Here is a 27,294-nt window from a genome sequence, read left to right on the forward strand (position 1 = left end):
TTTCCATCCGTTGCTTCTTGTCCTGCCTTCCAGGGCTTTGGAGAAGAGGTTGACTCCCTATTCCATCAGGATGTTGTTGTGCACCTGGGGAGGAGATTTGACTTCTGTGTTTCCAGGCCCAAATTTGGAAAACAAATACTGGACTTGACCAGTGTCCAGTAAGCCTTGTGGCCTTTCTTAGGGTCGAGATTGCCCTCTTTTGACGACAGTAGCACTAATTTGCTCCATTGCTTGGTGAAATATATGCATTATGCACTGGTTCCTTTTCTCATTTTCTTGCCCAAATCCTTCTGCAAGTAAGCCATCCCAGATTGTGACTTTGAAAAATAATCCTAGCTTGGGTAAGCACTGCTTCCTTTAAGCAGAGCAATGGGGTTCATTTGCATAATCATTTACTGAAGACCTCCCAGTGCTCTGCAGTTTCCCCCCAGAAAAGGTGATAAGGGTTGCCATGGAAACCTTCAAGAGTAGCTTTAACCTGAACTAGCCCAAGAAGAAAAACCTCAAATTTGCTTACTTAATCTACACGTACTATTTGCAATGATTGAAAATCAAATCTAGTCTATGGACAAGAGTTCATAATTAAGTGTTGGCCCAATGTGACACTATTTTTTTTTAGTAGACTTATATTCTCTCTTTATTTTGGGCCACTCAAAATAATTCAACTTATGTCTCCTAATTTTTCTCACATAACAACCCTGTGGTGGGTTGGACTGAGAGAGAGGGACAGGCCCAAAGTCCCCCAGCCATCTTCAATGTCCCTCCTTTAACCACTACACCAACTGGCTATCTTTAGTCCCCGTTATTTCACTGTGCTTCGCTCAGAGTCACCCTCATGAGATGGACAGCTAGAGAAATGTGATAACTAAATAATAGAAAACCCAGGGTCCTTCCTGAAGTGAAAAATAACAACTTTTGGGACAAAATTTCACAACTGTTATTGTAAGGCGCCCAGAGTCACCCTGAGGTAAGAGGTGGCTGGTAAATTTGATAAAGAAATAAATGCATAATAAATAAACTGTTGGTGCTCCTATGACAAAAAGTAGCCCAATGCAAATAAAACTGCATCCTGAAGCGGAGGCTGCAAAACATCATTATTCTTGGTGCATTTTGGCCTGATTTGTTTATTGTTGATCTGCCGGGGGTAGACTCATCCTGCACCCTATAAAACAAGAAGCTGGCACAGTGCTTTCGGTTCAGTCTTGAAAAGGTACTTCAGAGTGTGGAAAAGTTATTTAGCACTTGACTGTGTCACTTTAGCACTGATGATGCATCTAGCACTGATGATGTTATTACTTTGGTAATGAAATGTTTGCAAGAAAAGCACCAAGCTCAAAGAGCACCAAAGAGTCCCTACTCTCTTTCTTTCTTTCTTTCTTTCTTTCTTTCTTTCTTTCTTTCTTTCTTTCTTTCTTTCTTTCTTTCTTTCTTTCTTTCTTTCTTTCTTTCTTTTTTATTCTCCTCCTCCTCCTCCACTCTGCAAATCCCACTCCTTACTAACACTGATGATGTTACCATTAAGCTTAGCTCGGAGAACAGCAAGGACCCCACTGTGTCACTTTAAAGTAGCTGCATTATTTCCTGGGATCGTACAGGAATCCTGAGGGAAATAAATTTGGGTGAGGTGCCCATTGCATGTGAGAATGAAGCATAAAGAGAGAAGACCTTGTTTATGGACACAGCCGGCCTGAGATGTGGAGCAATGCTCTTTTCGCATCACCATAAACAGAGCCAAATTCTTTTCGCACCTTTTCTTCGCAGGGAGCAAATGCTAAATTTAACCTCCACCTTGTCGGGCCCGGTGGAATTTTCCGCGTTGTCCCTCAGACAGTCCTAAACGAAGCCCAAGTCACAATAATAGTGGAGAATTCTGCTGCCATTGATTATGAAAAGTTCCAGGACTTAACCTTCAAGGTATTATGATGGCTTTTACTTTCTTTTAAGCTTGAATTTACTTTTTTTTAAAGCTTGAATTAAAAAGGGTGGTCGGGCTCTGATTTTGCTCTTCTGAGTTCATCCAGGTCACAGTTATCTCAAAGGGGCTTTTCCAAAAGGCAGCTGGATTTTCTTGGGTGTTTCCCTTGAAAACATTTCATTTCTCATCTAAGAATCGTCTTCAATTCCAAATCCAGTTGCCTTTTGGGAAAGCACTTTAGGGACTCCCTTGATTTCAGAACTTCAAATCTTTGGAGAAGAACATCAGGAAAAATAAAGATTAAATACTTGAGAAAGATTCTGAAACTGAAATGCTCACAGACCAGATCCACATATTAAATTTTACACACAAAATCTAGATAATTCTGTTTGAATATGGTGGGACCTTGTATTTCTAATACCCTTAGAGAATACCAGGGTAATTCATGGCCAGGTAGCCACATATAATGCATGGCAACAGATGATGGCTTTGCCCTATAACTGTTTGAACACCAATGTTAACCCATTAGAAAGGAAAGCCTTTCGTGTGTTTTAAAAGAGCGAATTCTTACTCCTCTGTTTACTGCCTTAGCTCCTTGCAGTAGAAGTGAACACACCTGAGAAATTTAGTTCAACGGCTGATATTATGATTCATCTCTTGGACACAAATGATAATATCCCCAAATTTTCATCTGATTACTACATCGCCAAGATCCCGGAGAATTCTCCCGGGGGTTCCAACGTAGTTGCTGTAACTGTACGTATCCTTCATTCTTTAAAAGCCTTACACCTTCCTTAACGGTCAGCCTATTAATACACGATACAAAATAAATGTTAAGACCCTAGAAAACATGCAGAGCAGAGCAATAAAGAGGATAAGGGGCCTGGAGGCCAAACCATATGGTGTACAATTGAAGGAACTGGGTGTGTCTAGACTAACAAAGGGAAGGACGAAGGATGACATGAAAGCAGTCCTCCAGTATTTGAGGGGCTGTCATGGAGAACAAGCGGTCCACCTTTTCTCCTGAAGGCAGGACAAGAAAGAATGGATGGAAGATTATTAAAGAGAGAAGCAACCTGGAACTAAGGAGCAATTTCCTCACAGTGAGGACAATCAACCAGGGGAAAGGCTTGCCTTCAGAAATCGTAGGGGCTTCATCACTGGAGGTTTTTAAGAAGAGATTGGACAGCTACTTGTCTGGAATGGTCTAGGGTCTCCTGATTGAGCAGGGAGTTGGATTAGAAGGCCTCCAAGGTTCCTTCCTATCCTATCATTTTGCATTCTGTGTTCCAACCTAGTGTAGCTATTTGGCATCATTCTCTTCAAAAGTGCCGTCCTTTGTTCTATTTATTGTCACCTCTAACTCAATGGACATAGACATGAATCAGATCCAGTCAGTACCTCCTGCATTTTAGGAGGCATGGTAATCTCCCCAAAATTTGCAAAAAGAAGCAGATACATAACAGCAGACTCCTCCTCTTTCCCCGAGGGTAAATTATAGTAACCAGTTGGGTTGAAGAAGTAGCAGAAAGAAAAGTTTCTACCCCAAAATTGTTCATCCCCTGAAAAATAACCATTTCAATACCTTGCTATGCACTTACATGTGAACTGATATTGAATCTTTAGTATGATCCATTCTGCAGCAAAGTAGGCAACAATTTTCAGAACTGTATAATATGACTCCCATCGTAATCATTTTATCTTCTTCCTCAGGCAATTGATCCAGATTCAGGCCTCTGGGGTGAATTAAAATACTCCATTTACGGAACAGGAGCAGATCTGTAAGTTTGCCTGTTTGCAAGCATAATGTGCCAATTTGCAAGCATATGTATCCTCATATAAATACATGCAATTTTAATATAAACAGAATATTTTAAGGGAAAATGCATATGTGAGGAGTAACAAGAGGAAAGAAACTTGCCCCTCATATTCAAGTAGGATAATTTGCATTCCTATTTCTTTCCAATCTTATTCTAATTTGGGCAAGGAACAAAGAAGTGTTCCTCATTCCCTTCTCCTGCTCAGATCAAATGTCTACATCTAAGTCTATTATAAATCTATTATTTGAAATGAAAGAGGGACTGATAGTTTTTCTGAACTGCAGTCTCCAGATTGGAGCAGACAGCAATGAGATAGTTTGAAAGACATTAAATGCAAAACCTGCTAGCTTTCAATGCTAGAGGATAACGATCAGTAAGAAATAATCTTCACCCTTTCATACTCTAATCTGTAGATCTGATGAAGTGCATGTTTCATGCTGCAGTTCTCGGTATTTCTTGCTACCCTTCTCAAGGTCTCCATTTGGAGTATTGAAAGAAAGGAAAAAAATCTCCTTAACATTCAACTCAAGATGGGTTCGTTGTGTGAAGACTTCCTCAACAGGAAGTTTCCATGACAGTGTTGCTTCCCATCAACTATCCCATCGATGATAGATAGACAGATTAACAGATGATAGATGATAGATAGATTAGATAGATAGATAGATAGATAGATAGATAGATAGATAGATAGATAGATAGATATAGATGGTTTTCCTCCTCAAGTCGGTCAACAACTGGACTGCCTTGTGTCTTTCCGTTTTAAAAATGGCTTTTGCAATTGTTAAAAAACCTCAGTGAGTCTCAAATCTGAAAGAATAAATTTATTGTGGTGGTTTTGAAGGCTTTGTAGAACAGGGGGTTCTGTAAAAAAATTAATTTTATGTTGCTTTGAATATGCTGAAAAATGATTCAAGGGATATGCAACTAAATCGGTTAATAGATCATCTCTAGCCTCTAATAATATTGACAATCGTGATTCTGAGCTACTGGGTGCTTCTCTGTCTGTGCATTGGATCAGCATAATCCTCCCCCGTTTCCTCCCCAGCTTTCTGATTCATCCATCTACTGGGATTATCTACACTCAGCCATGGGCCATCCTAGATGCAGAAATCAACTCTAAATACCATTTTTTCGTGAAGGCAGAAGACATAGAAGGAAAACATAGCTTGGCTGAAGTCTTCATCACTGTCCTTGATGTCAATGATCACTCTCCAGAGTTCAGTGAGAACATTCAGGAAAAAACCATGATTATTGGATCCCCAGTAAAAGTTGAGGTGGGTCAAAATATTGTTGCACTCTGAGATGTGATGGTTCATACTACTACTACTACTACTACTACTAATAATAATAATAATAATAATAATAATAATAATAATAATAATAATAATAATAATCTTAAAAGCTAAATAATAGGGGCTGTGTGGCACTTTGGATTCCTCCCCAGAATCTGGTGGTTTGGAAAACATGACAACATGAAAGTAGCCCTTCTCTGCAACTCTTGAAAGCAGCTACATCTTTTCCCAGGATCACCGTTTCTCCATGTTCCTGAGGGAGGAAAATGAAGTGACTTTCAAAGGCACTTTTTTGGAAATGAATCCAAAGCTCTCCACGGCTCAGCTAAATATTATCATATTTCCAAAGGGCAATATTAACTTTTAAGATACAGAATTAGGTGGATGAGAATGGAAGTCATTCTTCTCAATGAGTCGTATCGGTGAGAGCCCAGATCAAGGTCACTGCATTCCTAAAGATACTTAAAAGGATAGTTTGTACTTTCATATAGAGGTGAATAAATGGGAAATACTTATGAAAGCAGAAAACGCTAAGCATGCAGGTAGACAGGAAAGGAAAAGGCCAAAAGGTTTTTGAAAGATCCTTTCTGGAAAGGAGTGAAGGACACAGCAGAGCACTGAGAAAGTTCTCAACTCAGCAGTGAAGAAAGAAATAGTTGAGAAATCTCTCTTTCTTGTCTCTTTCTTGTCTCTCTTTCTTATCTCTCTCTCTCTCTCTCTCTCTCTCTCTCTCTCTCTCTCTATATATATATATATATATATATATATATATATATATATGTGTGTGTGTGTGTGTGTGTGTGTGTGTGTGTGTGTGTTTGTGTTTGTGTTTGTGTTTGTGTGTGTATGAAATATAAATCAAATAATATTTTTTAAAAGCTTTGGGTTCCTTCCAGTCTCCCCCTCCCACTATTTCCTCAAATAATGAGGGAATGGTTCCATTTCACCATAATGATTCTTCACCATTGTCATCATGGTCCAATTTTGCAAACTGAGAGAGAAAAAATTGGCAGGAATACGATAGCTATGTTTGAAAAGAAAATGTGATTTCAAATTTCTAATAGTTAAGCTTACTTCCAGAAAACAATTTGATTCCACTTCATAATCTATGTTATACTATGTTCCATGCATAATCTAAAAATGGGTGTGAAATCCGGGTCCCATATTGGGGATACAGTAAATAGTCATTTAGTTAATTTTTCTAGCCTTCTTTAAAATAGACAAACATTTATTAAATAATGATTTTTTTATCAATCTGGGGGAAAAACCACCAACACAGGCAATAGATCAAGATGCAGAAGAACCCAATAACATTGTGGACTACGCCATTATGCAGACTGATCCAGCTGATGTGTTTGATATTGATCAAAGCTCTGGAGAAATTAAACTGAAATCTTACATACGATCCTTGGACGTCATTCACAACATCACCAAGAACAAAGATTGCATTTGGTCAGTGATCATCCAAGCGAAGGATCGAGGGTCTCCATCGTTTAGCTCCACAGCTGTTCTGAAACTTGGCATCAGAGAAGAGGTAAGAGGAGAAAATGGATGGAAAAAGTGGGCAATTAAGGGAAATGGCTGAAAAACAACAGAGAACTGCAGGGTCTACTAATTGTATTAAACTGCGGTTGGGTAACACCTTGCAGTATCATCCAATTGAAACTTTCTCTAGGCTGAGCCCGAGGGAGGGGTCAAAAGCATCATCAGTCATGAGTCCCTGTGTGCTCCACAAGAGATCTGAGTCCAGCCCACCTTGAATGCCTTTTATTCCCACTCATTTCCCTTGACCATTAGTAGGTCAGATTTTTTTAGAGAGCTTTAGCTTGCAATAAATCTTTATATTCATTTGAAGTGCCTGAATCTCCTGGTTTCCCTGGCACTTGACACTTTCTATTTTATTGAACAAGGCAGCTAACAGCCTTCTCTGAAATCATTCCAAAATAATAATAATAATAGAGTTTTGACTTTATTGACCAAATGTGATTGGACACACAAGGAATTTGTTTTGGTGCAAAATAAGATGCCGCTTTGGTCCATGGAGTAGGGTTCTAATCCATTCTACAGTCTGACAGATGTTTGAGATTTCAGTCATAAAGGTGGGGTCAAGACACATCTGGTCTTTATCAATGCTCTCCAGGAAGACAACAGAAGCTCTGAAACTAATAAACAGAGATTTAATCCATCCAGGACATAAACATCTTCTAAGAAGCCTACATAGCTAGGTGATCCAACTTCCTTTGACTCTCTTGAATTGGGGATTTTCTTTGGAGAGGCTCCTGAAATCACCTCTCTTCCTGGATAAGTGATTGCTCTAACTAGGAAGGCCTTTGCTTAGGTTGAGTTGGTTCACAAAAGCAGTGAACAGGAGGGCTAACCCTCCTGTTTTGACACTAATAATGCCATCCCCAGACTATGAGTGACAGTGTCTCAGGGTGAAACTCTGGTTCCATCCATCCCCATTCTTTCTGTCTTAGTTGGTTCACATGTCTACACCTAACTACACATTCTACCTATTAGGACTTCTGTCATGGCCTTAAAAACCCTAAAATGTTGTAAACCCAAAGTAACTTAAGGACTGGTTTCCTCTAAGCCAGCCATTGAAACATGCAGAGGAAACCCAAACTGCTTCCAGTGCAGTTTGAAAGGTGGCTGAAAATGGCTGGCTGAAGAGTCTTAAGAACATTGTGACCACCAGAACTATAAGTTCCCTCTCTTAGGTCCAATTAAACTCTTCTCTTTCCTCACGAATTCTGGAGTAAAAACTGGAATTGCATACTCCAGGAGCAATAGTTGAGTTATGAACCTATTTTGTATCTGATTTTTTTTTTTTACACTCTGATTCAGTGAGTGATTGTTAAAGCTAGTTCTCTTTGTTATGTTTGTTTCCCTTCTCTCTCTCCATTTATTCAGTATTACATTTTGCATCTTTAATAGTTGTTTTTAACTGAAGAAGCAGCGTATTAATCATAAACCAACCAACACATGAATGTAGATAAAATAGGATAATTACAATACAGACAAGAATTTCGAATGGACACCAAAAAGGCTAGGTAATATAAGGGCATTTATTGAAATGGATTTAAATTATATTCCATCCTATGGAATCAATAGGCCACAGTTTCTCCATGGTGGGTTAAAAAAAAAAAACCTGTCTGCTTTCTGAAAAATTTGTTGACAGAGCGAATGTGAAGGTACCTTAGAAGAAGATCCCTCTCATATATCTGCAGTCTGACATTCCCAGCAACCAAAGCAACAAAGATAAATGACAGAGAACATTTTGGAGTGATTCCGTAGGAAGGGCTCACCTGTCTCTCTCTGACCCTTGGTTTATATGAAATGGCCTTCTCATTCCTCCTAGCAGAAAACGTATAAAATTGTAGACATTTATGACAAGAACACTCCTGTCTTCCATTCCATGGGCTATATGCCACTTTTATATATTCTATTTATTATCCGTAAGTTGACACAAGGTTGGTCTGATGTCAACAACTGAGCTGTTGACAGAGTTTTCCAAGATAGCAAATCGGATTTAATAAATGAGCAATAAAAGATGCCATCCACTCAAACACTGGTTGTTTATAATCCACGGGTTGAGCTGGTGAGCCCATTACCTTATCTTTTTCTGCCCTTTTAGCAATAACATCAAAATCTTCCCTTTTTTTAATGGGTTGGGCAAAGTCTCAATGGAGGGAAAGTATGTTATAAACCTTTGTTTATTATGCCAGAGGAATTTGGCAGCATTGCTATCAGAAGAGAGGAAGCTGTTCTAGAGGCATTATTTACATGAGCCCCGGTGGTTGGGATGCAGCCTTGCAGGCTGATTCTGCCCACTGCCAGGAGTTCGATCCTGACCGGCTCCAGGTTGACTCAGACTTCCCTCCTTCTGAAGTGGGTCAAATGAGGACCCGGACTGTTGGGGGCAAATAATATTAATAATATTAATAATAATAAGCACTGGGAAGAGAGGCACATGAGACTAAAGGCCATGGCGACTGGGGGCATCTCTGGGGCTGGGAACCTCCCGTCTTTGCCTCCACTATTGTTGACAAGGGTTTATTTTTCCCTTGTTTATTTCCTTATTCCAAGGATGAGACTTTGTCCCACTGGTGAATGTGCTCCTTCCTTATTCCCAGAGCCATCTTACAGGTAATCCTCAACTTACAACAGTTCATTTAGGGACCATTTGAAGTTACAGTGGCACAGGGGGAAAAAGTGGCTCATGATCCTTTTTCACACGTGTGACCGTTGCAGCCTCTCCAGGGTCCTGTGATCAGGATCTGGATGCTTATCACTCTTGATTCTCATTTATGACGGTTGCAAAAGGGTCATGGGATTCCCCCCTTTTGCGACCTCCTGGCAGGTAAAGTCAATCAGGGAAGCTGGATTCACTTAACAACTGGGTCACTAGCTGATCAACAGCTGGGATTGGCTTAACAACTGTGGCAAGAAAAATCATAAAATGGGGTAAATGTCTCATTTAGCAACAGAAATTTTGGGCTCAGTTGTGGCCATAAGTCGAGGACTACCTGCATTTTGCTTTCAGACCAAATCAAGGATAAAGTCTAACTTTTAGGCCTGGAAAGGTTGGTGGAGAGTATCTGCCATCTGCGTGAATGGGTCCCTCTCTCCCGTCCCTCTAACCCTGGAGGTCTCCGCTGCCACGTACAGGGGGGGAAATGGAAAATATCCAGGCTCCATCCGGAGACCGAAATCCAAGAAATTATTCAGAGAGCCCCACAACACCCTCCGTGTTAAATTGCTGGACAAACTCTTCATCCGTTTGTCTTTAATGCGATACCTTGAGAGGCTGTAGAGCATATTTGTCATAGGGGGAAAAAAGAAAAACCCTGCCTCTTCAACTAAAATGGATTATCTGAGTGTGAAGGTGGCTTTTTTTATTTTTGTCAGGGTCTGTAAAAGACTACTAGGGAAACAGAAGACGCTCAATTTCAGCCACCAAAAATTGATTTGACAGCCTGAAAGTATAATAATTGATATGGAAAATTCAGCGATAATGCTTAACAAATCCTCTTCACTCTCGCTCTCAAAAAATGGTTTTGTTTTCTGGAGGTGTAGAACTCTGGAGAGGATGAAATTCCTTCCATATGTGAAATTACCTCAGTTTGAGTCCAGTTTGTGAGGGAATTCCCCAGAGAGTACAAGGGAATATAATCTACTGATCTTGAACAATTTCTGTGGAATATCGTTCTCCTGCCCCTCTAAACTCCAGCTTCTTTGGGTTAATTTGTAGACTACTCTAGATGTGGTTGCTCTTCTCTAGAATTTTCCTGGAATATTTCTGTTCTCAGTTAACAAAATCTGCCAGCCTTGCCTAGCAAAGGTCAATTGCTGCAATTCATCCTGGGTGAATTGCTTCGTTATACAATGGCCCTCCTAAGACTGCCAGGATTCTCTTCAGGCTGGTGGGAAGTTTTACATCACTTCCACACCCAGGGGAAGCCCCCCCCACCCCCACCCATAAAACAAGGTCTCCATCCCCATTTGCTCTGGCAGCTGCCCCTAAGGGCAAACTCTTGGCTTTGGGGAATAAACATTTCTCCTTTCCTCACAGCTGTCCGGATTTTGTTTTTAATTTTTCCAGCCCAAGTTGGAACCCCAAATTGATTCTCCTGATAGGCTCCATGATCTTTCAATCTGAGTGCCAAAAATCAAGATGGTTTGGAATATGGTTGGTCCATTCTAGCCGTCGCAGGTTTGGGACCAATGAAAGTGGAATCTCCACCCTGGTCGGCAGGATGTCATCTCTTCCCTTTGTGCTCTTTTGCAGATGTTTCACACGGGGCCAATGGCTGCCTTTCTGCTGCAAACCAAAGACAATCCAATGAAGGCCATAGGAGTCCTCGCGGGCCTCATCGGGGTCATGGTCATGGCCATCCTCTTCATCTCCACTGCCATGTTCTGGCGCAATAAAAGGTCTCCCAGGATCATGCCGGCACGGCGGATCATCAAAAAGAGGCCGAACTATCAACCCCGAACCCTCCGGATGGAGTGGTTGAGCTTCAAGAAGTTCTCCAGCAAGGCGGCAGAGAAATTCGCGGTCAAGGAGGACGCCATCAGCTTGCAGAACGAGAACAGCAACAACAGTTCCCAGGTGCCATCTCTGCTGCCACCCCCACTGCCTTCTGGGCTGATGCCCCCACCAGCCCCGCTCTTCAAGGTCCAGGAGCCCCCCTGGACACTGTCCACCGTTTCGGGATCCCTGAGCCCTAAGTTGGTAAAAAAGCAGGCAAGGAAAAAAGCAGGGGCTCTCTTCGCAGCCGACACGGCTCTGGTATCCGAGCTCAAGGAGAGATTGGAGATGAGAAATTCAGCCATCGGTCAGCCTCACATTTGACGCAAAGCTCTGTGGGGTATACAACTTTGTGTATTATTCCAAGACTACGGTGTGGCCTGTTATTTTGCATCTCTGTACTGTTTTCCCATTGTCCTCAAGCTCTGAGTGACCTGGTAACAGCCTTTTGTGCACTTTGATCTGATTGGATTGCATGCCATGCCTTATCCTCTTTGCTTTGCAACTGTTTCTCCTTTTGAAGATTGTGATAGTGTCTCATGCAGATTTGTTACCTTTTCAGTCCAAATTACTCACCCAAACTAGAGAGAGAGAGAGAGAGGGATGGAGGGAGGGAGATTTTTTGCTGCACCCAGAGAAATGTATGCAGATTCTGGCCAATCTTGTTTAGGGGTTTTCCAGTGATGTAAAAAAAAAAAAAAGACTTTGAAAGATGCATAAAAACTAATTTCATTTTAGGAACTTCTTGCATGCTAGATGACTTCCTCTGAAATTTGATCTAAGTCCTGAGTCCATTCGCCTGTCCCACCAGATTGGGGCATGATTTGACAGTATCCATAACTAGGTGCAAGTCAAGAAATATACTTGCTTACATCATACATATATTTCTTCTGTTCATACAATTCTCAAAGGCTGCCTGGAAAAGTCCCTCCCTGAAGTTTTCTTGACCAGGTTTTTTAGGGTGGTTCACCATTGCCTACTTCCAAGGGCTGAGAGAAAGTGACTGGCCCAAGGTTGCCCAACTTGGCTTCATGCCTAAGACAGGACTCCAACTCATGATCTCCCAGTTTCTAGTCTGATGCTTTAACCACTACATCATCACGCTTGTTCCAAAGGTGTTTTTTCCAAAAGGCAACTGGACTTACTTGGTGTTTGGTTTTTTTTTTTTTTTTGAAAACATTTGCAGAAGAAACTTCTTGGATGAAAAGCAAAATGTTTTTAAAGGGAAAAAAACAAGTAAGTCCAGTTGCCTTTTAGCAAAAAGCACCTTTGGCATGATCTGCTTTCCCTCAAGTTCTCAAAGGTAAGTTTTGAATGTACAATGTGAGGAACCACTACAGAAAATGAGAAGCAGCAATAGATCCAAACTGGAAGCCACAACAGACACCACAGTGGACCACGTGAAATGGCCTGGGATGTGCTGACGATTTGAAGAATGGCAGATGGCGGTGTTTGAAGAAGTGGTGACGGTGGAGATGATGATTTAAACAGCTCAGAAGCCACCTGATGGCTAATGGCTCTGGGCAGCTTATGATTCAAAAGTAAAATGGACTTCCAGTTTGAAGGGCTTCGGCGACAGACAGAAATCCACAATCATGCATGGTTTCTGTCTGGGCTCACCACTGGAGCACCCCGAGCCGGCTGGTTTTGGGGCTAAGCCACCCCGTAGAGGTGGTGAAGAGGGGGGAGACTGCCAGCAGGGTTGAGGAGAGCTGCATCTCTCCTCCTCCGCTGGCCATTACTCCCTTTCCCGAAGGCGGTTGCAGCGGTGCTCAGAAATGGCCACCACAAAGAAGAACTTGACCGGAAAAGAATGTGCAGGAGGAAGATAAGAAGTGAAAGTTTTGGCTGACCAGGTTAAATTGTAAAAGCAACAACCAAGGTACCCTGGAATTTAAACTTACAAAAAATAACATATAACATACTTATAATATATAAGTATAATACTGGAAAGCAACAGAAAAGGGGAATACATAAGAGGGAAATAGAGATAGAGAGACAAGGGGGTAAAAAGGGGAGAGAGAAGAAGAGAGGGAAGAAGGAAAGAAAAAGAAGTTACAAAGGACCGGAGCAAGAGATAGAGAAACAGGACCTATTTAGAGATAATGGGTGAAAATCTAACTGAAAAAGGGATTCTGTAAAGGTACATAAGATTGTATTGTTATATTAGTAATAGAAATAACTTTAGAAAATTGGAAACAACGTATGATTAAAATGAGGGATAAAATAGTTAGTGTAATTTAGTGAAATGTTTGTGAATAAAATAAGTGAAATAAAATAAATGAGAAAATTGAATTAGGAAGGAACGGGAACATTTTAATTAGTTAATGTTTTATAAAAAATAAGTGAAGAAGGGTGGGGATTAACTATGGAAAACTTATAACTGTTCCCATAAAAGTATGATATTTAATTGAAAAGTAATGTTAAAGATGTTAAGACTTTAATGAATATTAATATTAATGATAGAATTGAATTGGAATGGAATGTTGTTTTGATTATATACATTTATAAAAAAAATTTCTTTTTCTAAGAATACAGTATGTATTTTAAGAATGTACCAAGCAGAATCCGAATGGAAGTTATGTATTATTATATTGAATGTTACAACTTTAGGGAAAAGATATAAAGGCATCATACTCCAATCAGTAACTACAGGAGAAATTTTGTTTAATGAGAAGAGATAATAGATAATTGAAACAGGACAGACAAAAAATATAAATACAATGATTTGAATTGAGATGAGATAATTAAAATAAAATTGAGAAAATTAAAAGAGGGGAGAAGCTATGCAGAAAATGTAAAATAGTAATAAGATATGGAATAGAATATAAAAATGAGCATGAACTTGAATTTGTGTCTGTACGAAGAAATGTAACCCGGGATTATGCTGCTTTCAAAAAAGATGTTTTATTTGTATTTTTTTTTCTCTTTGTGAAAACTCAAATAAAATTTACAAAAAAAAAAAAAAAAAGTAAAATGGAAAGAAACAAAACACACAAGAAACCATAAGCAGACATATAATATGTTAATAATGTTATATATTATAAGATAACATATAACAAAAGCAAAACTCCATCCAAAAGTGCCCCCAAAGACCTGGACAATAGCCAGGCCTTTCACAGCTTCCCGAATTGTGGAGTTGTTGATGCTCTCTGAGCTTGGCTATTTGCTTGCAGACATTTCATTACCCAGCTAGGTAACATCATTATGACTTGTGAGTGTGGAGTTTGTTTCCTGTCAATACACAGTCGCTTGTCCTGGTAGGGGTGTGGTTTTCTCCTTGGTAGATTTCTAAGGAGAGTCTCAGTCCTCCAGGTTATGGATTGTCCCAAAGGTGCTTTTTCAAGTGCGTTGTTGTTGTTGTTGTTGTTGCTGTTGTTAAGGCATTTCACTTCTTATCCAAGAAGCTTCTCCAGCTCATCTTCAAAGGAAAACCAGAAAGTCCGGTTGCCTTTTGAAAATGCATTTTGGGGACCTCCTTGGTAGGTTCTTGATTAGAGAATTGTTTCTTGCTTGGAAAAAAAGCACTAATCAATAATAATCTAAAGCAAGCCAGCAACCAAGCTCAGAGAGCCCCAAAGACTCCACAGTTGAACCCCATAAGTGGCATATATTCTCTTCACTTGGAATTTCCTGAACCTCATCATGGTGGGAAGAGATTATTGCCAAAGAAAATCCTGTTTGGGATGATGTACTCCAAACACTTCAGGGCAGACTCATTTCTACACATAGTGATGCTCCAAGCAAGTGATCTAAAGTGTTTACAAAACCAAATTCTCTGTCTTTTTTTAAAAAAAATTCTTCTTCCCACTATGTATAAGCAAATGGTCTCCACAAGGGAGATCATAGCCCAACCCACTGAGTGGCAACCCTTTTTTTAACTTCCCACCCACAAATATCTGTGTCAGCAAAGCAGCTTTGAATACTTTTTATAAAAATCCTAATTAAGGAATTATTCAGTTTATTTTACTAATTGGGCTTGGGAGGTAAAAATTTAAGGTGTTTTATAGAATGGGCTCAAAGGCGTCTCTAATGCTAAATCACGGCCAAAGAGGGCAGCTCTGTTGGGAAAGCATTGGTGGAAGGGATTGACTTAAAGTGGAGGTTTAAACACAGAATAGCAGAGTTGGAAGGGCCCCTGGAGGTCTTCTAGTCCAACCCACTGCTCAAGCAGGAAACCTTAAACCATTCCAGACAAATGGTTGTCCAATCTTTCTTTAAACCCCTCCAGAGCCCCACAATCTCTGGAGGCCACTGATTCATGGTTCGGTCTGTCAGGAATTTTCTCCTTATTTCTAGGTTGTTGTTTTTTCCCCTGGATTAGTCTCCATCCATTAATTTTTGCCCTGCCTTCAGGGGCTTTGGGGTATAGGTCGCCCCCCTCAAATACTGGGACATGGCTATCTGGTCTCCCCTAGTGACATGGTGCGGGTTCGAGATGAAGAACGGATGGCTCCCTATCTTCCTCTGGGATTTCCAAGGAAGGATAACAGTGACCGGGTAGAGAGAAACACGATGGGTTCTAATGGCATCCCTTCCAATGACATACTTGATCATTGAGTCACTAACTCCAGATTCAGGAGAAGATTCTTTGACTGTGTCACTCTGTTGCCCAAGATATTGGTTGAAGGGGTTCTATTTCATGTAGCCCTGGATCAACTTCTGCCCCCAATGACCTGTAGAAAGCCAATGCAAGTCAAGGTTAGCAGACTTCGCAGGGGGCAACGTCTGGTTGGTTTTAATCTCGGCTGGAAATCTAAGCAGGTTTGGCTTGATTAGGACTTGGAAATCAAAAAATCTCAGGCTCATAAGCTAGAATTGGGAAATCAATCAGACACACCACAAATCAAACAGCAATCCCAAATCACTTTAATATTACTGTCAAGAAAACCATTTGGTGGTATCCTTCCAAGAACTCAGGTTCTGTTTGAGCACATCTTTACCAACCCAAAATAAGAATATTTCAAAAGAGATACTATTCTGAACGTCAAAATAATTTTAAAATATTTAGGAGGAACCAGTTTTTATGACTTATTTCCAATACATGGCTGTTCTTTATGGAGAAACTGTTGTTCTTTATCAAGTAAGCACTTAGTGATTTCATTAATAAAACTAATAAAATGCATCTCCCCTCTCATGCCGATGTCTTGCTTTTCACCCCATTCTCTAGCTACGTCTCAAGGCTGTTGACAACTTCAACAATACAAAACCTTGATTTTTTTTTAATTAGCTGGCTTTTTTTCAGCTAAATAAGACTTGCTGCTATCACACATGCTCTGAATGTGAAAATGTAAGACTTGTTGGAGCAGACGTCTCTAAGAACAATAATTAAGAAAAATAGTTAGTTTAGTTTTACCCAATGTAGCAATATCCAAATAGGTTGCATAATCCTTTAATCAACCTCAGGTTTAGGTTGGAAAAACATCAATAAGATGATGATGATGATGATTAACAGAGTTGGAAGGGACCCCCACACACAAGCAGGAGACCCTACACCATTTCTGACAGATGGCAGTCCAATCTCTTTTTAAAAGCCTCCAGTGATGAAGCTCGCACAACTTCCGAAGGCAACTTCTGTTCCATGGTTGATTGTTCTCACTGTCAGAAAATTTCTCCTTATTTCTAGATTGAATCTCTCCTTGATCAGTTCCCATCCATTATTCCTTGTCTGGCCTTCAGGTGCTTTGGAGAATAGCTTGAGCCCCTCCTCTCTGTGGCAGCCCCTCAAATATTGGAAGACTGCTATCATGTCTCCCTTGATCCTCCTCTCTGACGATGATGGTTTCTTAGAGTCCAGAAGATTCTGAGTGGCTTACAACATATAAGCTAGATCAGAGTTCTCCAAACTTGGCAACCTTGAGATTTGTGGATTTCAACTCCCAGAATTCCTCATGGTGGCTGGGAAATTCTGGGAGCTGCAGTCCACAGCTTGAAGTCCACATGTTGCCAAGTTTGGAAAGCCTTGATCTTCTAGATAAAAGTTTGGAAGTAGGATATAATGAGGCCCATAATAGGAGAAGGTTGGACTGAGAAGAATACTGTTGAAATCCCTGGTGTGAATTTTTGTTGAGTGGCCTTGGAAAAGTGACTACAATTCACAGGGAAAAGAATGTAAACTCTTCCCAAAAGTAACCACAATTTCTATGTATTGTTCTTTTCAACAGAAGTGGGTGAAATGTTTCAGATTTCATTCAAGATGGCATTTGGTATATACCATTTAGGCAGGAACTCTACCTGGAGGACAAGTATATATAGAAATGTATGAAAGAATTATATACAAAGACGCCCAAAAGACTGCAAAGAAATTGCTTCTGTTGTCTCAAACTCTAACAAGCGTCCTATTTTTAAACATACGTCTGGTGCTGGCTCTCTTGCTGGTGTTTGGATGGTTTTGATCTGCTTCTCTTTTGTATTTCCATGGTTTGATTGTCAATGAACTTGGAGAATTATTATTCAAAAAAACAATGCGTGTAGCTGAGAAATAATTAGCATGTTCTGCCATCTTTTCATTTGTTTTTTCTATTGTAACGCAAGAGAAATGTACTCTTCTCTTAAATTTTTCATAGGTTGGGCCAAAAAGATGTTTTTTTGTGTAGAAAGAATGATGACCCTATAATGGCATAATGTTGCAAAGGATCTGTGAAGTTCCCTCCAATTATTTATTTTTTACTTTTGCATGGAGAAAAATTATTATGAATTGTCTGGTCAAACCTTTGCGGAACTTCTTTCTCAGAGATAACAGATGGCTTCCGTGGTAAGAAATCTCTGCAGCAAAGAGACCCTCCTGCTTGGAGGGCATGGTATGTCTCTTTTGGCATTTACGGATCTTCGTCTAAACAGGTGCCTGCACATATATTTGTTCTTAAACATCAAAACATTGCAATGACAAAGAAGACTCTCTGTGCTTGATGCTTTCTGTAGCAAATGACCTTAACGTCTTCTGCTGTTTAATACATTCATATACAAAGCTGTATCGGCTTTATTCTGTTCACTAGGCCAAGCTGATTAGAATGGCTAAACTAAATCTGCATCCTGTAGCTAAAATGCTTGACCTGATTTGCAAGGGAGAAATATAACGGCTTGGGAAGTCTATGACGTTCTACTGGATCATACTGGTTGAGTTAGGACAGCAAGGGAGGCAGAAAAGGTGCCTCCAAGAAGCATTCTGATTGGGCAAAAATTTGCAGAATATCTAGAATGTCTATCTAGGAACTTGGCATGCCAACTCCATGATTTTTAAATATGAGTCAATGCAACTGATCTGTTCTCTGTGATATTCCCATCTTGAAAACAGCTATGAGATCTAATTAATGGACTCCATGTGGAGCAGTTGTGAATATGAAGCCATACTGTACCTGAAGGCTTTTGATGCTGAAGAAGATGTGTTATCAACTCCCAAAGCCTCTATTAGAACAGTAAACCCAATGTAGATAGGCATAAATGAAGCAAAGGACAAACAGCATAATTTACCTTTCAAGAGAACCTCTCCTTGTACCATCTATTACTGCTTTGAACTTGCATTCTGCTGAATTTGTGAGCAATTTCTGCACAGAACAGTTTTCTTCCTAAGAAAGAGGATTTCAATCCTTCAAAATGTTACTGAACCATTTTTTTCCTTGATGTCCCAATGTAGTTTTTAGCAGTTTCTAGTCATATTCCCGAGCATTTCCAAATCCAATTGTATGCAATAAAACAAACTGTTACAATAAAAATAAATAGTATTGTTAATCTCCCACTTCCCCATTAATCTAATCATACAATCAGTGAACATGGGTCTCTAAAAGTCCAAGGAACACAACCAGTTTGCAACCATATGATTGTCCATGAGCAATTTATGGTTCCTTGCTTTGTAAATTGCTTGCTATAATCCCATAACCAAAATGTCAGATATTCATGTTGGGCAATGTAAACTATTATTCCTTTGTCTATTGCTAACCTGGATTGGTTCAGTGTTTTTAATGGCTATTGTTACAGTTTCCTTCAGATCCTGCTTTTCTGCAGATGTTTTAGGTAGCTTATGTGGGGATCACTTTTTACTTCATCTCCACAACAATCTTGTAACACAAGTTGGGCTGAGAAACAATGTCACAAGTGAGTTTGCTGTGCAAAGAGTTGACTCAAACCTATTGTAGATCTTCCCATCCTAGTTCAATGCATCAGCAACTACACTAGGTTGCAGTCATTCCTCTTAAGGATCTGTAGCTTTTGGAACTTGTATGTCATTGTATGTCAATACTATTGTCATTCTCACTCACTGATCTAGGTCTCATCTACTCCTTCCAGGGCTCACCATATTTTGAAACCTGGAAACTAAGCCTCCCTCTTTGACTTTCAAAACTGGGTCTCTTGTAAATCCATACAACCTTCAACCCCACAATTCTTTCAAAACTTAGCTATTCCAAGTGGTCCCAAGTATGGTAGATTGACGGTGCTTTCATGTCTTATGACTATTAGTGTTACTGTTTTGTTCCTCCCAAATGTGTTGTTGGGCATTACTACTACTATTGTTGTTGTTCTGGTTGTTGTTGACCCCTTAGTCAGCCAGTTCCAGCAGAGAGGATTTAGAGGGGATGTGGTATTCTTTCCTCGTTATCGAGTCCTTCCCAAGGATCTGGGATAGCCAAGATGCTGTTGTTTAATGGCATTAACAGTATCATCACAGGATGTAAGCTGTTCCAAGGAAAGCCGCCTTTTGCAGTTGACCGATGGTGATTTGGTCAACGATGTTCAAGTGTTGCTCCTGATGGACTGAGATTGCTCCCAAGACGCCATCACTATTGTTGCTATCTTTGATTTCTTTTGCCACAATCATTCTGCTTCTATTTGTAGGTCTTTGTATTTTGTGACTTTCTATTCTGCTGTCTCCAGTTAGTGCCACATTCACTATCCAAAATTTTTGTCTTTGTTATAAACAGTTGTTAAATCTGGAACATTGTATCTTCTCCTCCTCCACCACTTCTCTTCTCCTTCTCCTCCTCCACCTTCTGCTTCTCCTCTTCTTCCTCTTCCTCCTCCTCTTCTGCCTTCTCCTTCTCCTCCTCTTTTTCTTCTTCCTTCTTCTCCTCCTCCTCTTCCTTCTCCTCTTTCTCCTCCTCCTCCTCCTGCTTCTCCTCCTGCTTCATAATTGAGGAGGCACACAAGTTAAATTGATCAGTCAGTCAATCTAACTATCTATCTACCCATTTGTCTGGATGAAATGCTTCTGTCTCTTATCCCAATGGGGGCATGGATGGATAATAGCTAATAGAGATCAGCACTGTTTTGACCCTCAGCTGTCTGCCTCTTGGCTTTCTCCTCCTTCTCCTTGCTTTCTTTCCGCTCCGTCTGGTCATCACTGGAGTCTTGGTGGCACAGTCCCTCTTCACTGCCTCCTGGCAAACTATCAAATCTGCTCTTTGTATGAGTGTCTTTGATGTTTGTGCTCCATTTCTTGACACAGCAGCTGGTGCATTTCTCTTTGCAGCTGCATCTGGCATCCGAGGTGCATAGGTACATCCCAGCAGGGACTACCAACACCATGGCACATATAACAACAATGATATGGATCACCTGCTGTCTCTGGTCCAATTCACTGTTGTCACTTCCTGTCACAAACACAATACACTGGCTCTTTGGAGGCACCTGCTTCTTCAGACTTATGCACACTTCATACTTGGTAGCAGGGAGCAAATCGTTAATGGAGTACGTCTTGATTCCAGGCCCAATATAAACAGTGTCTTTCTTAGCATCATCGTATTTGCCAAAATGAAGGGTATACCAGGTTTCTACTGGATTTTCAGCCACAGTATACCATTCCAGAGTAATTCCGTAGATTGTCTGCTTGACAATCTGCACATTGATGTAGGCCTTCTCATCTATGATGGGGGAAGAATAAGAGGATGTTGCTAGTTGAGGAGCCAGAATGGCCAGCACTGTAGTAGCCGAGGCGTTGCCAAGGAAGTTGGCAGCTGTACATGTATAATTCCCCTCGTCCATAAGATGGGCTGAAGGAATCACCAACTCTGACTTGAAAGACTCTTCGCTCATGTGAGTAACAGAAACTAGAGAAAGAAAGACAGAAAGAGAGTGGAATCAAGCAATGTAATGTTCTATGTTCAACTATAACAACCCTATGGGATGCATGAAAGCCATCCACAAAATTGGTTTGGGGCTGGGAAAAGGGACATCATGAAGATATTTGAGGGGTCCTTGGTGCTTCCTGAGCTTGGCTGTTTTCTTGCAGATGTTTCATTTCCCAAACTGGGTAACATCATAAATGTTAGATGAATATGTTTATTTTCCAGGTGTATTAGATGTGTACAACATAACTACCTGACTGTAAACAAGCAACCATTTTTGAAATCAGGTTGCTTGGTAAGAGAGAGCAGTAGCATACAAATGTAATAAATAAATAAACAATAAACAAAGGAAAGGGAAAAAAATCCATCCATAGCAAAAACAAGTTTCAGAGTATGGTGTGACTTGATTTAGTTTTTTGTGAAAAATTGTTTTTCTTTTTTTGTTTTGCTTGGTGCTAACATCTCTATGCTTCTCTTTTCCAACTAAATCGGACTGACTTCATCAACAAGGATTAAAAGGAGCAGAAAAAGCTACATCAGTTATAACAGAGTTGCGCTATGAGTGAGATGGGCAGTTTCTAAATATTATATATAAATTTTTTTTTTAAATGATGCTACCAATTAGAAGCAGATTCCCCAAAAGCTCTCTCTCAGAATGAGGTTTTCACAGCTCAGCAGAAATTTGTGACGATCATCTATATATCTATGAGAGGGAACCATCACTTGGCTACAGACTCCCTACAGATGGGACTCTCTTGACAAATTGGCTCCCAAGTAGGCCACCTCCTCCGAACATTACTGGATGGACAGATTCCTTTCTAAGTTAGCAGTCTTGAAAACAACCAAACCTCGATAGGAGATGGGCATTCCCAAATTTAGTTGGTCATACAGGTTTCACTCAGTGTCAAGGCTCCTGATACTTCTATTTACAGGAATTACATCTGGTTCTTATTCCTTTTTTGTCAACTTTTTTGTCAACCAGTGAGGTTTGTGTACCAATCTATTATGTCTGCTTATTTTAGCAATCTCCCATTTTAAAAAAAATCCAAATGAATTATAGTTATCGTTTGGGCTATCGATTGACAGTTGACAGTTGGGTGTGTGAATGTATGTACCCACATAATAATCATCCACACCCAGAATCAGGCATGATGGCTCAATGGCGGAATGACTCTTGAGAAACAGTCTCAGGTCCAGCAGTTCGAGCCCAGGCCCTGTGTGGCAGGCTGGGCTCCTGTCACTCACCTCAGCTTCTGTCCACCTAGCAGTTTGAAAGCCTGTTCTGTGCGAGTAGATAGATCACCAGATATATAAAGATGGATAACGTGATATTGCCTAATACATCTGTTTCTGCCTTTTGGCTTTTGATAATATTAAACATGTTTTCATGTTTTGAAAAAGCATGAGGGATACTGAAGAAAGAACAGGGTTTAAGTGTTCCTCAGCTAAATCAAATGAATTTCAGTTGGGGGCAATCATGATTTCCTTGTGCTTAATGACTGCAACTCAATACTGTTAAGGATGCTTAGTTCCTGTGATAAATATTATATACTGTGTCACAGCCAATGTTCAGAACAGACTTCAAAAGAAGAAGAAGAAGAAGAAGAAGAAGAAGAAGAAGAAGAAGAAGAAGAAGAAGAAGAAGAAGAAGAAGAAGAAGAAGAAGAAGAAGAAGAAGAAGAAGAAGAAGAAGAAGAAGAAGAAGAAGAAGAAGAAGAAGAAGAAGAAGAAGAAGAAGAAGAAAGCAGATGATATACTATGTATCAACTATCTACCGCAGTGATCAATGGTTCATCAACATGGAAAAAAACCAATTAAATCCAAACAGGGTCCTCTAAGTTGGAAATTTAGAAGTTAGTTTATTGTCTCAAACACTTTGTCTACATAAATCAGTCATGCCTATTCTTACAGGCAGCAATTTTACAAGGTCTTGGACAAGACTTTCCAGTACCTATGACTTCATTATTTTAACCATGGAGGACAAATGTTAAGTGTGGAATATTTTGTAAAGAAAAGTATCGATCTGATTAAGTTTTTGCCTTGAAGCCAGCATCCTGTGACTGACATTCTGATTTGAAGGGGTGGAAGGGAAGGATGTTATGTTGTGAAAAAACATTTATTAGGCAATAAATTATGGGATGCCAAAAAGGGAATGAGGCTCCGTAATATCATAATACATTGAATTTACTGTTCTTCTTCCTGTTGTTGTAGTGATAAAAATCAGTGGTATGTTATTAGATTGAGAAGACTCAGGCTTAAATCTGAGGTATCCACCAGGTTTTCTTATCTATGTTACAGGATTACTCTAAATATGAAATAGGGAAAACCACAGTTATGCTGTGAACTTGAACTTGAAAAAGCTCAAACGTAGCAAGGGGAAAGAAAAAAAACTGGGAAGGCAGGACATGTTATGTGTCCCAGTGATTAAGGATGTACAACTGATGGGACCACAAAAAAGGACCTTCCTGGGGGTGGCTCCTTCTCTATGGAGCATCATTCAACCCATGATACGAATGAGCCCCCATACTGCTATTATTCCAAAAGGCCCTAAAAACCTGGTTTGGTCAGCAGGGAGAGGGCTCAGAAATGAACATGGAGCTGATCCAGTTGAGTTGGGTTGAGAGGATGGGGTGGGATTCTTTATTGTTTTTTTTTAATGTGCTGGGTTTTTAAATGCTATAAGCCATTTAGAGTCACCTATACGTGAGTTGGGCAGCTATATAAATTGGTTTAATAAATGATAAACAAATAAAAATGAAAAGATCCTGGTAGAAGTATCTGTTACTTCTGACCTCATTCTAAAAGCAGACTTAGGGTGACTTCTACTTGTATGAAAATGGTTCAGGTTTCGGTTAGGCTTTGCGTTTAAGCATTGGCAACTCAAAAGTGATTTTTCAAGAGGCAACTGGACTTTCTGGTTTTTCTTGGAAGACATTTTGCTTCTCATCCAAGAAGCTTCTTCAGCTCCTCTTCAAAGAAAAAACAAGAAAGGACAGTTGCCTCTTGAAAAAGCACCTTTGGGACAACGATGAGCTGGATGACTGAGAACCTCCCTAGACATTGGCAACTCTGTTTCTCATTGAAGTAAAATAATTGATTTTCTCCAATTAATGAGGTGAATAAACCAGCCTAACTGGTATAGAGATTGATCACCAATGAGAAGAATTTCCAAGAAGAGGAAAGAATAATTCCTTTCCCAAATTCACAATTTAAATAAAATAAGAATATGTTACATTAAATATTTTAGCTTGGAATCACACTCACCATTAAACCCCCGTAAGTGTTTTAATGGATAGTTCCACCAAATCTTTGGAGAAGGGTTAGCTTTCACCAAACAAGTCAACATTGAATTTTCTCCGAGAAACACCGTAATATTTGGTTCGGAAGACGTCACAGAAGGTCTCCTGCAGCTGTTCAAGTCCACTTCATGGAAGTATTTGCCTGCCCTAGATTTAGGACTTGCACATGTTAAATAGGAATTGATGAGAACCATGGGTGGGCCTATAGAATTGATGAACTGGACAAACCCTCGCAGACGGCAGTCACAAATCCACGGGTTATCATGCAAAGACAAGACGGTACTAGAAACAGTTTCTGCTTTCTTCTCCAGTGGCTGGAGTTTTTGGAAGACAGGCCAATTATAGAACACTTCTTTGGAGATGACAGTAAGCTCATTGCAAGATAAGTCTAAGTAGGTCAACCTAGAAAGGTAGCGTAAAGCATGTTCTGGTAGGACGTCAATCTTGTTGCATTTCAGATCAAGGATTTCTAAAGCTGGTGTATCTTGGAACGCTGTCCATGGTACTGAACGCAACCGATTCCCTTGAATTCTCAGCTCCTTCAACTCCTTCAAGTGCTCAAGACTTTTTAGATGCATCACCGTGATGTTATTAAAATTAAGCCAGAGGTATTCCAAGGTGCTAACATTAGAGAAGGTGCCACGAAACAATTCGGCCAGCAAAGAATTTTCAATCCTGATTTTTTTGATATCTTGAGGGATCTCCTCTGGAATCTTTCTCAAAAATGTTGATACACAAAACAAATTTCTAAAAAATAAATCAGAAAATGGAACAATGTTGTGATGGGTAGCTTGCATTCATTTTTAATTCACTCTGTGTTATGTCATACAACCCAGTGGATTTTCACTTCCCTCACCCACTCCAGAATCCTAACATTGATATTGGTTATTCTTCATTTCCAAGTTATAAAACACAAACCATTATTTCTATAATATCCAAAATCAATATTACAGGAATAAATCACATAGATATATTTCAAGCCTATAATAATATACATCTGGGTTGAATCTGGCTGTTGGCAGGCAAACATTTCTGCTGAAAACCAAAGAATGCTGTATGCTGATCAATCATATCCACGTGTATTCAGTTTCCCCTTTTCTGTATATATTGAAATCTGGATGGGCTGTCAGCCTGAATATTTATTAATATACCCTTGATTTCATGATAAGCCTTGGCTGAATTTCCCCACAGAAAGTTATTCAATATTTTTTTAAAATATTTTTATTGTTTTCACATTTAAAACAAACAACACATAAAACAACAACACATATAAAAACAATGTATTTACAGGAAGTTATTCAATATTATATTGTTGTCAAATATTCTTACCTTCCAAGTGTGTCATTGAAACAGGAGCATCCAGTGACGCAATCTGAAGTTGCTGGATTTATCCCAGAGAAATAAAAAAGCAAAATAAAGGAAAACATGTAATTGGTGAGTTCCATCTTCTTCCCCAGTAAATCAATATGGTTTGGTTTTGCAACAGAGAGAATGAGCATCCCAAATCCTATTAGGTCTAATCTTTCTTAGCAGTAGGGCAAAACCGCTTCTGAAGGACTTGTGTGCAATGTGTTTCTGTGCAAGAGGTCTCTATTAAGCTTAGGTAACTTACTGCAGTACTAAAAGGAGAATATATTCTACTCAAAAAAGAAATTGAAATGTGTCACCAACCAAGACAGTCCTGGCAGTTAAGACAGAACAGAATAACAAAGTTGGAAGAAACCTTGGAGGTCTTCTAGTCCAACCACCTGCTCAAGCAGGAAACCGTAGCTTCGATTTATCAGAGAGTTTTCTGGGCAGCCATGCTGTTGTTGTTGTTGTTGTTTTTTTTGTTTTTGTTTAGATCTCTTGTTTTTCTTCTTCATTGGTATTGTACTAGACTGGGCTTTTATAATCTCACTTTTCAAAGTTTCCCAAGCTTTTTGGGTTGTTTTCCCCTTGAGGATTTTCATCCATGGAATCTTTTCCAAGCTCTCTCTTTTTTTGAAATCAGTTCTCTTAAAGTCCAAGACCACAGTTTGATTTTTTTTCCTATTCCTTGTGCTTTGCATACTGTTGACTACCAATGTTGAATCATCTCTCTCACATACCCTCATAAGGTTCCTGCAATTTGAACGCCTTTTATCATTTCATCTCTATTAGTGAGAACTGAGTTCAGTATGGCTGACCCTCTAGTTCCCTTCTCTGTCTTTTGGGAGACAAAGTTGTCTTGCTAGGTTTGTCAGGAACCTATTTGATCTCCCACTTGGTGCAGAGTGAGTCCTCCAGTCGATGTCAGGGTACTTAAAGTACCCCAATGCTATTGTGCTGTGCTTTCTACATACTTTAGTTAACTGATTAGCAAAAAGTTCATTTATTCCCTCTGTTTGGTTGGGTGGCCTGCAATATATACATACGGCAATTTTACCCGAAAAACTGCATGAGCTTGACTACCTTGTCACCAGCAGTAAAGCCTGACTCGAAGGTCAAAAGTGAAAAAAATAAAAATGATCAAAACCAGAATCTGAATGGAAGCAATAACATTGATATAGCCTACATTTATGTGGCCAGCCCAAGTCTTGACTTCTTGGTTCATAGTTGTTCTTCACAAATCATCCTATCAAATATTTGAAACAAAAAACAAATGAACAATAGGACTTCGGGCCAAGTTCATTGGTATTCCTCCCTGGAGGGGTGTGAAAGAAATTTGGGTTCCAATTGTGTATTATTGTTTTTTTTGTTGTTGTGGTTTTTAATTGTTCTTTGTTATTGCTTACTTGTCTGTTGACTGTACCCTGACCATAATCGCAGTTGTCCAAGATGGGCAGTATTCAGAGTGCAATAAATCTGATTGCTCCTTTTCTCCCTGACACACAGTTCATCAAGGCAAAACCGTC

The 27,294-nt window shown here is 39.8% G+C and overlaps 2 protein-coding genes across 4 annotated transcripts in view; one reads left to right on the plus strand and one right to left on the minus strand.

Annotated features, from left to right (window-relative positions):
• Positions 1 to 12,411, plus strand: part of CDHR1 (cadherin related family member 1) — a 34,127-nt gene extending 21,716 nt beyond the window's left edge. For all 3 annotated transcript variants that reach the window (XM_026672735.2, XM_087963964.1, XM_087963963.1), the window contains 6 exons: positions 1,762 to 1,914; positions 2,507 to 2,671; positions 3,629 to 3,696; positions 4,781 to 5,009; positions 6,307 to 6,561; positions 10,819 to 12,411. In XM_026672735.2, coding sequence (XP_026528520.1) covers positions 1,762 to 1,914; positions 2,507 to 2,671; positions 3,629 to 3,696; positions 4,781 to 5,009; positions 6,307 to 6,561; positions 10,819 to 11,385 — 1,437 coding nt within the window. In that variant the 3' untranslated portion in view covers positions 11,386 to 12,411. The remainder of the gene's footprint in view (positions 1 to 1,761; positions 1,915 to 2,506; positions 2,672 to 3,628; positions 3,697 to 4,780; positions 5,010 to 6,306; positions 6,562 to 10,818) is intronic.
• A 3,300-nt stretch (positions 12,412 to 15,711) lies between these two features.
• Positions 15,712 to 26,227, minus strand: LRIT2 (leucine rich repeat, Ig-like and transmembrane domains 2). The gene is made up of 3 exons (XM_026672714.2): positions 25,748 to 26,227; positions 24,384 to 25,165; positions 15,712 to 21,101 (listed from the first exon to the last, which is right to left on the minus strand). The coding sequence occupies exons 1-3, from the start codon at positions 25,915 to 25,917 to the stop codon at positions 20,302 to 20,304; spliced, it is 1,752 nt and encodes a 583-aa protein (XP_026528499.2). The 5' UTR covers positions 25,918 to 26,227; the 3' UTR covers positions 15,712 to 20,301.
• Positions 26,228 to 27,294: the final 1,067 nt, after the last annotated feature.

The sequence above is a fragment of the Notechis scutatus genome, chromosome 4 (assembly GCF_049901735.1).
Source record: "Notechis scutatus isolate UNSWTSFEM ecotype Mainland chromosome 4, rNotScu1.2, whole genome shotgun sequence".
Lineage (NCBI taxonomy): Eukaryota > Metazoa > Chordata > Lepidosauria > Squamata > Elapidae > Notechis > Notechis scutatus.

Coding starts and splice junctions, on each gene's coding strand:
- LRIT2 (XM_026672714.2), bottom strand. CDS start 25,917: ATGCTCATTCTCTCTGTTGCAAAACCAAACCATATTGATTTACTGGGG. Junction 25,166..25,747: donor TTCAATGACACACTTGGAAG/GTAAGAATATTT, acceptor TTTATTTTTTAG/AAATTTGTTTTGTGTATCAA. Junction 21,102..24,383: donor ACACTTACGGGGGTTTAATG/GTGAGTGTGATT, acceptor TTCTTTCTCTAG/TTTCTGTTACTCACATGAGC.